At 48.9% G+C, this 12512-nt stretch overlaps 2 protein-coding genes across 3 annotated transcripts; one reads left to right on the plus strand and one right to left on the minus strand.

Moving 5' to 3' along the window:
* The first annotated feature begins 1093 nt into the window (after window positions 1-1093).
* LOC147972673 (basic blue protein-like) lies at window positions 1094-1957 on the plus strand. The gene is made up of 2 exons (XM_087521592.1): window positions 1094-1344; window positions 1474-1957. Exons 1-2 carry the CDS (start codon window positions 1170-1172, stop codon window positions 1815-1817), a joined length of 519 nt encoding a protein of 172 aa, XP_087377718.1. The 5' UTR covers window positions 1094-1169; the 3' UTR covers window positions 1818-1957.
* LOC147972674 (putative protein phosphatase 2C 70) lies at window positions 1948-7852 on the minus strand. 2 transcript variants are annotated; one of them, XM_087521591.1, is made up of 11 exons: window positions 7432-7852; window positions 6361-6424; window positions 5451-5559; window positions 5205-5358; window positions 4513-4638; window positions 4309-4432; window positions 4154-4230; window positions 4021-4073; window positions 2730-2784; window positions 2417-2643; window positions 1948-2334 (listed from the first exon to the last, which is right to left on the minus strand). In XM_087521591.1, exons 1-11 carry the CDS (start codon window positions 7546-7548, stop codon window positions 2328-2330), a joined length of 1113 nt encoding a protein of 370 aa, XP_087377717.1. In that variant the 5' UTR covers window positions 7549-7852; the 3' UTR covers window positions 1948-2327. The 2 variants fall into 2 exon arrangements, with proteins under 2 accessions (XP_087377717.1, XP_087377716.1); XM_087521590.1 differs by having other exon boundaries at window positions 1948-2299; window positions 7432-7842.
* Window positions 7853-12512: the final 4660 nt, after the last annotated feature.

Below are 12512 nucleotides of genomic sequence, written 5' to 3' on the forward strand. Positions count from 1 at the left end.
CCCTCTCATCTTGTTGAGGTTATGAAGAGAGCCCTGCGGCACAACAAGGGGCATGATGAGTACACCGCTTTGGAGGTGATAACCGATTTGACGAGGGTCATGTGCCGAATGATGGTGATGTTTTGCCCTCCCAAGCTAGCAATTTTCTGGCCGCTTTGTCTTCAGGATATTGGAAGTCAGCCTTCCTAAGTTGCCAAACCGAGACTTGGAGGCCCAAGTATTCCATAGGGAAATAAGCTCTAGTTGTCGGAACACTATGAAGGATATGCCCCGAATCAAGATGATTGCATCAAATGAGCACCACCCAACTTTTATGGAAGTTGGTGCAAAGGCCCGTCACACCGCCAAACCCCTTAAGATGGCCGAGAGGTTTTCCATGCCCCTATTAATTGGAGCCATAAAAATGGCCGTGTCGTCCGCATAAAGGAATGTACACGCCATGGCGCCACGTCCTCGAATCTTATGTATAATGCCTTTTCTAGTTGCAAGGTCGAGGATTTGGGGAAGAGGGTCGATCGCAAGGCGGGGAATGGGGGTCCCCTTATCAAAGCCCTGGGCCATGTTTGATAGAAGGCCCCGGCAACCCGTTGAGGAGGAACCGCAAAGAGGAAGAGGGAAGTAGCGTGGCAATCCAATCCTGAAATTGCTTGTAAGGTTGTAAAAGCTTTCGGCCAGCGCCATTATGAGAATATGTTCTTGTGCTCTAGAGCTCTACGCCTCTACCAGTCTACTACTGACTTTCATTACTATCGTTGTACTATCTTCTAGAGTGCGCTTTGGGCATCGCCATGGAATTGCTCCGGCATTTGTGTCATGTGTATGCGTTGCTTAGCACAGAAGGCGGCAAGCACGGAGCGCAAGAGGCAAACTTTTTTTTTTGTTTGAACTGCCCCGCCGGCAAACTTTTGCGGGCGACTTGCCGTGGTTGGCGCGTAGGGATTCAAAAAAGTTTAAAACTCAAAATCTCCGACGAATCTGCAGGAAAAAAAACTCGCTTGCTCGCTGCTGCCCCGGCCAGGAGTGGGCCAGGATGAGGACGAGACCACCAATGAGTGCGGCCTGGCACGAGCAATTTACTTATATGCCACTGTTGCCCCCGTGCTCTGCTTGCTCACTCTGCTCGCCACTCCCCTCCTCTGCTCACTCTCTCTGGAGGAGAGAGCTGAGCAATGGCGGCGTCCAAGGCGCTGATGCTGGCGGTGGGCGTGGTGGTGGTGGCGGGGTGCGCGGTGGGGCTGTCGGGCGCGACGGACCACATCGTGGGGGCCAACCGCGGGTGGAACCCCAACATCAACTACTCCAGCTGGTCCGCCAACCAGACCTTCTACGCCGGCGACCTCATCTGTATGTCTTCTCTTCACCTCTGCCTCCCCTCCCCTCCCCTAGCTCCAGCTCCTAGCTCCACCAGATCTACTACTTGCTCTCTCTCTCTTCCCTGCCGCCTCACTCACTCGTTCGAGTATGTACACGCAGCGTTCCGGTACCAGAAGGGGACGCACAACGTGTTCAAGGTGAACGAGACGGGGTACGACAACTGCACCATGGACGGGGTCACCGGCAACTGGACCTCCGGCAAGGACTTCATCCCGCTCCCGCGCCCCGGCCGCTACTTCTTCATCTGCGGCAACGGCTTCTGCCAGTCGGGCATGAAGGTCGCCATCACCGTCGGCATCTTCGATCTCGGCCCAGAGATCTACCCCCCGCCCGCCCCCGGCGCCGACAACCCATCCACCTCCGCCTCTTTCACCGCAGGGGCGTGGCCGGCAGCGGCAGCGGTGGTCACCGCGCTGGGAGCTGCTGCCATCCTTGTCCTTTAGTTCCAAGGAGTATCATCTGCAGCGATTGACCGAGACATGGTCTCTAATCTAGTCTAATTGGGGGGCATTTAGCTAGCTAGCTTTCCTGATGTAATGTAACCGCACCCGCATTTCGAGTATCAGTAGAATGTACTCATGAATCACCACGCTAGTTGCAATTCACCAAGATAGATCCAAATCGCTGGAAGAAAAAAAAGCTCTGCAATTTATCCACAACCCATATCCACCAACCAAGATGCTGCTATGTATATTGGGCAAAAGGCTACAAGAACAAACCCTATGGGAATTGTTGAATAGAATCCCTCTGTTATATACACCACTTCACTTACTGCTATCTGATTTTGTCTATCACCGATCAGACCTTTCTGAACCATGTGGCTTGGCCTCGGAGCGCTGCTGTTTCGACCGGGTCACGACCTTCTGACCATTGCTTCGCCTCGGAGCGCTACTTCGACGAAGGGGTCTCTGGGGCATCAGGCTCGCTGTTCACAAAGGGGACAGGAGAGGGGCTCAGATTCTGAAAGAGTAGCTCGGGTTTTACAATGTTGTATTTCATAATCTGTAATATGTGTTGCTTCAGCAGAGGAAATCTTGCTTACCTGGGCCGCATCTCTTCGTTGGTGACTGCAGATTGCTCCGAGCTAGAAGTAGCAGCCGGCTTGGTAGGCGTGACCGGAGATTGCTCCGAGCTAGAAGTAGCGGCCGGGTCGGTAGGCTTCTTGAGCACAACCAAGATCATCGTCATGTTGTCACAACCCTCCCCACCACTCTCAGGCGCCAAGCACCGGTCGAGCAGCTTCTCACACACGGCAGATAGACTATCCTCCTGCAGATTTTCAACCCCCTGGTGTATGAGTACCATAACAATACACGATATCAATAATCTATGTTCGACGAAACAGAGGTGCTTACAGTCTTCAACTTCTCGTGCACAAAGTCCACTACTTGTTGACTTGACATGCAGTCCCTGTCATAAAATAAGGGAGTTAATGAAAACCAAGTCGAAATGGAAAGTGTAATTATGAATGCATGTGTGCATTGTAAAGCTCATCAATCAGGTCACACAGGTAATAAGTTGATACATCATCAGGTCACATGACAAAAGTAGCATGCTAAGAGTCTATGAGAGTAGCCTCAGATTCTAGTATGGAACCTCTGTTGCCTTACGATGTGTAATTCATCCGTCTTAATTTTGAACAACATTTCAGTGATAACATTTAAGGTGACGTGGATAAAAAAAACGTCCCACAGCCTAAAAGATCAAAAACTCTGGACTGATCCAGATCAAAGGTGTTGACTCCATGGCATGGAACTAACCAAGTCCCATAGTATCTGCAAAACTGGTTGCAACTGAGCTTCCACTAGTACCAGTCTGACCATGTCTGACACTGCTTGCTAAATGTACAAAATCTAACCCCTCAACGATCACACATATGCATACGAGAAGAGTGTGATCAACATTATTTGGTCACTACAGATCCAAGGACATGCTGAGATAACTAAGTTCTCTAAAGACACATTGGTATTCTCCAATTCAAATTTAGTACTGTATATAATTTGTCTGGATGTACGTGGCATCTGAAAAAAAGGCACCAGTTCTGTTGAGCGACCATTGTGCTCTCAATTTTCAAGAGACAACATAACATCTCAGCAGAATCTGTGTGTCAATGGGCTCTAAGCGTCCAGAATGTTACACTGGGAAAACATGATGTTATGCTTTCAGTCTATTCTTAACACAAACTATTGCGTACTTGTTATTTAAGGTTCAGAACTACAAACATACTACAGACCCTCAGCAAAATTTTGAAAATTTAGCAGCAACTTGTAAAGCTAATAAATATGTTCCATGCCAATTACGTTGATGACAATAAGCTCCTGTACCATGTCAACTTGCCAAGATAGCCGTGTGTTCTTGATTAACATGCATCATATGTAGTGCCCAGATCAAACAATGGCATGCCCGGTGGTGGCAAGTTTTTCTTTCACTCTATGCTTTCAGACAGTAGTTATAGTACATGGAAATCAAGGAAAATGATTGTGCTATATCCACTTCAAGTTTCATGACTCTGATACAAAAGGCACAATTGGGAAGCCTTACTATGATATAAATCATGAACAACAAGAAAAAAAAAACAGGCAAAGCAGGTATCACGATAAGTCTCAGCCCTGAGAATGAATAATTATTACAGCCAAAAATTCATACCATATACCATCACAGGCCAAAACAATGAATTCATCATCCTCAGAAAGTGTAACCTGACCAACAGTAATGCAATCCTGAGTTGAGTAATTTTGTTCAAACAAAACTGACAGAAAAGAGGCAGCAAAAAACTCACTGTGTTCACTTCAGGTTCAGCTGAGACAGTCTGTTTCTCGGCTGGTAAAAGCTTATTTTCCTTCATTTCCATATCCCCTGGGGATTAGATTTACAAAAATGAGTACAAACAATACATCCAATATATAAATGTTCTACTTGAGGAGTGTGTGCTACCAATTGCTCTTGTCAAGTTCAAACTTCCATTGACCCGCCCAGCAACAATGTAACCACCAGCATTCTCAATCCTCTCTTTTTCTGACTGAAGTTCTGGCTTGTGATCTCTTGACAAATCGTGAGCCTTAACAGTAGATGAGTTAGGAAAACATAAGCTAGCATTTATACTTCAATTACAACTAAAGATAGTTACAACTGGCATACCTGACCCTTCCTTGAGATAACACACCGGGAATCCCCGGCATTTGCAACAACCAGTTGATCATTTCTTATGATAGCCACACACGCTGTGCTTCCACATGTTGGCCCAGAATAATCTGAATGAGGACCCTGGTTGAGTAGCATAGTTAAACAAAGGTCAGGTAAACTTAATATTCACTATAACATCATAAAACTAGCTTTTGTGAGTTTACTGTACAAGAAACGAGGACACATAAATATAACACCCCAACATTGTTGTACTGCAAGTAACATGACGGACCTATGTTTTAGAAACAATGATGTTAGGTAATAACTGCAGATATGTTCTCGTATTTCAATACAGGGGTATGGAACAACCTGCAGTGTGTTTTACGACTGGTCAGTATTAGGAGATTCACTAATCTCATCTGAGCAATCCTCCGGTCCAGTTCCCACCCATCCCTGCAGAAACTCCATCCGTCTCCCTTTCTAAAGCAGGGCACAAGCCTCCTAACCCACTTTGCTTAACAACATCACAAATTTAAAGCAAACCCCTCTTTAAATATGGGTTGAGAAATGCCCACAATCCAAGCAGTTCTATCCATCAAATTTATTCTCAAATAAGAGATGAGCTTTGCCATGAAAAGTAACCTGTTCAATTCCATATCCAGCAAAAGGGATTGAGCAGAGAGAGAAAGAGGAGGAAGCAATTTTACCTCCTCCGAGTGCCATCCGTCCCCAAGTTTATCTGCATCTCCACCTTTGGGAGACCAAATTATACTCTCCAACATTCCAGCGAACTTTGGCCCCTTTTCTCCCAGCTCAGCCAGTTCTCTCCATCCCCTTTGCCCTTTCATCATCTCATCCATTCTGAAAGAGCAATACAGATTCATTGAACCATCAAACATGTCAGTTTCAAGCAAAAAGCATACCACAGTGCAAAGAAAGAACATGGTAGATACCTCAAAAAGGCTTTCCGAGCAGAAGAAGCTAAATCACCAGAACAATATGCTGCACTTCTTAAGAATTGCATGTGTAGATGTTTGGCGCAGAATTTAGCGACCGCTTTCCCTGTAATATTGTATTTTGTATTGGCTAATAAATTCATGTCACACATAAGAAGACAACACATAATGCAGCTATTTTTTTTCACTAAAAGTTAAAGCACGTGTAAATTTTCAGCTGACATTTTCCAAACATGTGCTTGTATCTCTTACACCCAATGGTTAAATGGAAACATGTAACTACTGAGTCATTTGATTAGCTATTGCCATGTTAGGATACTGCCATGCTGTAAAGCCAAATTCAACATAGCTAATCTCCACAGTGTACACACAACAACTAGCCAATGCTACAAATATTTAATTCTCAGAGTTAATAAAGCCAGTGAACACATTTTGTTGTTGAAGCAATCTTTTAGGTTTAAAAAATAAAAAATCCAATGAGGGAATCAAAAGGCCATGAACCTTCAGGAGAGGACAACACAGTAAGCAAAAATGATGATCAAATCACAAGTCCGGCCAGTTAACATGAACATTGCAGTCCTGTCAGTAGCTACTTATATACACATCCAATACTGTATGAAAGCACCAGCATGATAAAATAGTGCTAATTATATTTATGTTGAACAGAATAACAGCAAACGACATAGTGATGTGCAATACATGATTTAGTGTAAGGTAACAATACAGAATTTCGTTCTATGGAAGGCTTTAAAGGGTTAGATTATACTAATCCACTCAAAGTAAGATGTGACCAGCTTAAACCAAAATGGGTACAAACCATTGTGAAACAAACAGAACAGGTACGAGTACGACTGAATAGATGGTACGGTATAAAGTTAAACGAGAAGAGAAAACAGCCAGTATTTACCTCCATGCCCATCGAAAACGGCAAAAAAGGATGTGCGTTCATCAAGCTGTGGCACAGCAGTATGCTACAAGGGTAAACAGGTTCCAAGTCAGATTTTAACGAGTAATAAACATGCCGATACACTCAAACTTAAGTATCACAAGCAAACAATTCGTATCCTCGGCAAGATAGCTTCAGATATGATGCAGCACTCTAAATCTGCAACGTTAGTCATACGTCAGAATCAGAATCCATTTACATGAGTTAGCAGTGAACTCCCAAATGCAAGTCAGCAAGCCGAAAAACCGCTATCTCAAGCTTTTCGTCTATAGAGAAGCGCTGGCGCCATTGAGTGAACCAATGGAATTTGCAGTGCAAGTTGCAAGCCGACAAACCGCGTCTCAAACTTTCCATCTTATAGAGGAAAGGCGATTCGGAACAGATAGAAAACAACCAATGCGAGTGGCAACCAACAAACCGCTACGCCGAGCCTTTCCGTTTGCACAGAAAATGTTGCCATTGGGTGAATGAGTAACAACTTTAATTCTAATAACTAGGTGGTCGGTTCCCAAATAACAGGAAGAGACCAAATCACACGAGGCAAATGAATAACGGGGTCAGAAACAGCGAACTCGCAGTGCAAGTGACAATCTGACAAACCGGTACAACCAGTGGGGGTGAATGAATCACAATGGAGTTCAGGGGGATCAGTTCAGCAGTCACGCGAGTGAACAGGGCAGGACGGAATCACAAAGAGCGAACTCCCGATGCAAACCGGCCAAACCGCTGCGTGGAAACGCCGTTGCGGGGAATCGCTCGCTAACGGGAATTCATCACAGCACCGGTATTCGGTCACAGGAGAAGCGGGGATCGCCTGGCCAACCAACTCCTCATGACGCGGGCGAGCAAATCTATCTATCTAGGCAGAATCGCCACCCGGGACTCGCGGATTCGTGCCGCACTGGCGCATCGAGCAACGCGCTTCCTGCGCACCCTAGGCCGCACCGTGCCGAGCGGCGCGCAGAGAGGCGAACGGAACGCAAAACGGAGAGAGCAGGGGAGGGGCGGGTGGGGAAAGGAGGAGGAACTCACGGCGTCCTCCATGGTGGTCCGCCATCCCTGCATGGAGGCGAGGCCGTAGCGGACGCGGGCGCCGTCGCCGTCGGCGGTCTGCTTCTCCGTCTTGGGCGTGCTGAGGTACGTCCCCATGGCGCCCTAGCCCTCGAGCCCGGCGGCAGGTGCGTCAACCAGCAAACACCCCGGCCCGCGCGATCGCGGCAATTGCGGCCTCGCGGCGCGGGGGCGCGATTCGGCGGATGAGGTGAGGTGCGGGGGTGGGGAGGGACTCACTGCGGTTGCGGCGGGCGGGCGGTGGAGCGGACGCGGAGGAGGAGGAGGAGGGTGGAGCGTCCCTCCTCCGTATTTGTATGGAGGTGGCTTTCCGTCGCCGCGGCGCGGGGGAGGGAGGGAGGGAGAGGAGGTGGGGTGGGGTGGGGGATTCGGGGAAGATGTTGCGTATCTACTCTCCGCCTTTTCTATTCACCGCCAGCTCCCCGGATCGCCTCCCTGCCGGCCGGCTTCAGCCTTCCCCCTCCCCTCTCGCTCCCCCTCTCTGTCGTGGACGGTTCCGATCTCTCTGCTTCTCCCTCTGCCCACGCCTCCCCGGACTAGTAAAATCAAACCGGCACCGGCATGCTAGTTGCGGTATGCGGTTGGTTTTGGATCTGGTGGCCCGTGTGCAACGGGGGTAAATCCAACTGTGCCTTTCATTCTTTAAATTCAGATGCCATGTTTTTTTAACACAGTACCGACGCAAGCGTTTATACATACGCGCATACACTCATCCACGCACACACGGACACCCTATCCCTATGAGCACATTCGGGAGACCGAGCCGGCATATCATCTTGAGATTTACGAAGTCACCATAGGCGCCTCGTTGTCGATGGAAACGCTTTCTCCCACTAAAAGCGCATCGCCGAAAATCCTGAAATACATCCAGAAATAATGCAAGCACCATGACTCCTCAAATACCCTTCAAATACATTATTATGAATGAACTAAAGAAACATAAACATTCTTATCAAAATTAAAAAAGCACATCCAATTCCTTCGGGTGCTGAAGTCTTCTTTCTGCCGCATCCATCGGCAGTGCGCTGTGACTAAAGCTCGTTGCCGCCTCTGCATCTTCGTCCTAACGGAACAAACTTGTCTGACCCCAGGAGTTTATAGAAGTAGTTGTCGAATGCCCTAAAAAAGTTGTTGTTATAAAGTCGCCGGTCTAGACCAAAAGATGTCGGCGGCTGCGATCTTGGTAGAAAATCGCCACTCCGGAGAAGAAACCACTGGAGAGGGCTTGTAGAACGCCCTAGGTCTAGCCTGAGGGAGTCGGGAAACACAAACCTGACACATTCTTCGAGGAGGCCAAAACCTGTGACGCCCGGGTAATTAAGCTACAGTAACCCTCTGGTAATGATGCCATGTCACCTCGATTATTGTTGATAATCTCGTGTTAGCTCGGAACCGAACCAAATTCAAATTTGAATTAAAGTCAAAACAATTAAAGTTTTCAAAAGTCAAAACTAAATTGTTCCTAATGTGTCTAATAATCCATAATAAATGCTGGTGAAGAAATCATCTCTTAATAAAATACTTAAATGCACTAAATAAACTAAAACAGTAGCAAAAACAATTATTTAAATGCTTTAAAATGATAAACAATTACAAACTAATATATTTAGGTGCCAAGTTAATTGTGGCAGTGGTATAATTCCTATTACCAATTTATGGATCATTTTTGTACTTCACAAAACTAAAATACAATGAGGAACAAAATAAAACAGAAAAGAAATAAAATACATAAAAGAATAAAAAAACAGAAACAACAAAAAAAGAGGAAAGACCCTCCCTGGCCGTTCGGCCCAGCTAGGCTATCAGGCCCACCTGGCTGGCCCATCCCGCCTCCCTTATCCCCTCACACCCCAACCGAACCCTAGCCCACGTTCCCCACTTGCTCCCCCCCCCCCCCGCTCGCTCGTTGTCTCCCCCGATCTGGATCGAGATCGGGGCGAGGACCCGAAACCGCCCGACGCCGCCCCGCGTCGTCCTCTGCTCGTTGGAGGGACGGGCCGCGACGTTGCTGGCCTGCCTCCTGCGCCTCTGCTTCCTCCCGATGCCAGCCATCGCCATGGCTGCCTCGACTCCCCGTCCTCGACCTCTTCTCCAACCACGCCACATAGCCATCGCCATCACCGGTCTTCTCCGCCACAGTCATCTTCGTCCGCCGCCGTTCATCGTTGGTTCCGACGGCTTCACTGCATCCCGCGCCTCCCCGAGCCTCTCCCCGTCAACGATGTGAGCTGGGGCGCCTTTCCCCTCTGCCTCCCCCTCGATCTGCATCCTCTAGTCGCCGTGCTCGTCGGTTCCGTCCCGCGCTAGAAGTCGCCATGGCCGGCGCTCCACTCATGCCGACACCCGCCCCAGGTCGTGCCCCGGCCTCCCGTTGCCGCACTCGGCCGTGCCCTTCACCAACGCGCGCGCCCGCGCCTATAGCCGCTGCTGCCCACACTCCCCTGCATCCGTCCTCGCTCGGGCGCCTCCTCCCGCGCAGCCCGTCGCTCACCTCGCCTCGAGTCGCAGCGCCCCGCTGCCGGCCTGCTGCTGCATCGCCCGCAGCTCCCCCCCCCGTGCGCTGCTCCCGCCTTCCCCGCAGACGGGTGCCGCGCCCGCACCTCGCCGAGACCACGCGCGCGCCGTCCCTGGCCTCGCCCCGTCCACCGCAGCTCGCCCCCCCCAGTGGCTGCCGGCGCCCACGCCGCGGGCCGTGTCCGAGGCCAGCCCCGTTCGGCCTCGGGCACGGGCACCACGCCCGCACCCAGCGCCCGACCCGCAAGGCCTCTGTGCCACAGACAACGGGGCCCACCCCCTGTGAACGAAATAATAATAATAATAATACTAATTAAATTAATTTTAAAAAAATGAATTAATAAATAATAACTAAAATTAATTAAAATGATAATTAATTAATTGATTAAAGGATTAATTAAATTAGTTAATCTTGATTAGATTAACCTAATTACTAGTTAACTTAATTAACCCTCTGATTAGACTAATCAATCAATGACATGAGGGTCCCACACATAGTTGACCCAGTCAACTGCTCAGTTGACTCCTGACGTCAGCATGATGTCATGCTGACGTCATCTTTTACTATTTTGGATAATGTTGAGTTAAAATATTTAAATTAGTCCTAAAAATGATTTAAATCTTTTAAAAATTAATATAAAATAAACCGTAGCTCAGATGAAAATACTTTCTACATGAAAGTTGCTCAGAACGACGAGACGAATCCGGATTCGCAGCCCGTTCGTCCGCCACGCATCCCTAACATAGCGAACACGCAACTTTCCCCCCTCCGGCTCCTCTACCCGAAAACGCGAAACACCGGGGATACTTTCCCGGATGTTTCCCCCCTTCACCGGCATCACCTCATACCGCGATAGGGCACCCCTAGCACCGATACTTGTCATGTCATGCATCACTATGCATCTGTTTGCTTAAATATTTATTGTTTCTCCCCCCTCTTCTCTCGCTAGACACCGAGACCGATGCCGCTGCTACCCAGTACGACTACGGTGTTGACGACCCCTCTCTCTTGCCAGAGCAACCAGGCAAGCCCCCCCTTTGATCACCAGATATCGCCTACTCTTCTCTATACTGCTTGCATTAGAGTAGTGTAGCATGTTACTGCTTTCCGTTATTCCTATCCTGATGCATAGCCTGTCCTTGCTACTACTGTTGTTACCATTACCTGCTATCCTACTGCTTAGTATAGGATGCTAGTGTTCCATCAGTGGACCTACACTCTTGTCCGTCTGCCATGCTATACTACTGGGCCGTGATCACTTCGGGAGGTGATCACGGGCATATACTATGTACTTTACACAGTTACATTACTTATGATATTGTTCAGAGATGGGGCCTAAAGGGGCAGGTGGATCCATCCCGGTAGAGGTGGGCCTGGGTTCCCGACGGCCCCCGACTGTTACTTTGTGGCGGAGCGACAGGGTAGGTTGAGACCACCTAGGAGAGAGGTGGGCCTGGCCCTGGTCGGCGTTCGCAGATACTTAACACGTTTAACGAGATCTTGGTATTTGATCTGAGTCTGGCTACTGGCCTATACGCACTAACCATCTACGCGGGGACAGTTATGGGCACTCGACGTCGTGGTATCAGCCGAAGCCTTCGTGACGTCAGCGACTGAGTGGCGCACGCCGGATTGGACCGTAAGCCTGCTCTTGTATTAAGGGGGCTAGTTCTGCTTCCGGCCGCGTTCACAACGTGCAGGTGTGCAAAGGGCGATGGGCGTAGACCCCTGCGCAATAGGATTTAGACCGGCGTGCTGACCTCTCTATTGTGCCTAGGTAGGGCTGCGACGTGTTGATCTTCCGAGGCCGGGCATGACCCAGGAAAGTGTGTCCGGCCAAATGGGATCGAGCGTGTTGGGTTATGTGGTGCACCCCTGCAGGGAAGTTAATCTATTCGAATAGCCGTGATCTTCGGTAACAGGACGACTTGGAGTTGTACCTTGACCTTATGACAACTAGAACCGGATACTTAATAAAACACACCCTTCCAAGTGCCGGATACAACCGGTGATCGCTCTCTAACAGGGCGACGAGGAGAGGATCGCCGGGTAGGATTATGCTATGCGATGCTACTTGGAGGACTTCAGTCTACTCGCTTCTACATGCTGCAAGACGGAGGCTGCCAGAAGCGTAGTCTTCGAAAGGACTAGCTATCCCCCCTTATCCCGTCTTTCTGCAGTTCAGTCCACGTATAATAGCCTTATTCCAGTTGATACCAATGCATACATATGTAGTATAGCTCCTTGCTTGCGAGTACTTTGGATGAGTACTCACGGTTGCTTTCTCCCTCTTTTCCCCCTATCCCTTCTACCTGATTGTCGCAACCAGATGTTGGAGCCCAGGAGCCAGACGCCACCTTCGACGACGACTCCTACTACACCGGAGGTGCCTACTACTACGTGCTGCCCGCTGACGACGACCAGGAGTAGTTAGGAGGATCCCAGGCAGGAGGCCTGCGCCTCCTTCGATCTGTATCCCAGTTTGTGCTAGCCTTCTTAAGGCAAACTTGTTTATCTTATGTCTGTA

Source organism: Triticum urartu, chromosome 5A (genome assembly GCF_056163025.1).
Source record: "Triticum urartu cultivar PI428250 chromosome 5A, HENAU_Tu73, whole genome shotgun sequence".
In the NCBI taxonomy this organism is placed as follows: Eukaryota; Viridiplantae; Streptophyta; class Magnoliopsida; order Poales; family Poaceae; genus Triticum; species Triticum urartu.

What these genes read in the sequence shown, in the direction of transcription:
- LOC147972673 (XM_087521592.1), top strand. Translation starts at nt 1,170, where the DNA reads ATGGCGGCGTCCAAGGCGCTGATGCTGGCGGTGGGCGTGGTGGTGGTG. An exon ending in CTACGCCGGCGACCTCATCT is followed by an intron (nt 1,345 to 1,473) that starts GTATGTCTTCTC and finishes ATGTACACGCAG; the next exon opens with CGTTCCGGTACCAGAAGGGG.
- LOC147972674 (XM_087521590.1), bottom strand. Translation starts at nt 7,548, where the DNA reads ATGGGGACGTACCTCAGCACGCCCAAGACGGAGAAGCAGACCGCCGAC. An exon ending in GCTCGGAAAGCCTTTTTGAG is followed by an intron (nt 5,359 to 5,450) that starts GTATCTACCATG and finishes TTGCTCTTTCAG; the next exon opens with AATGGATGAGATGATGAAAG. An exon ending in TGCACGAGAAGTTGAAGACT is followed by an intron (nt 2,644 to 2,729) that starts GTAAGCACCTCT and finishes GAAAATCTGCAG; the next exon opens with GAGGATAGTCTATCTGCCGT.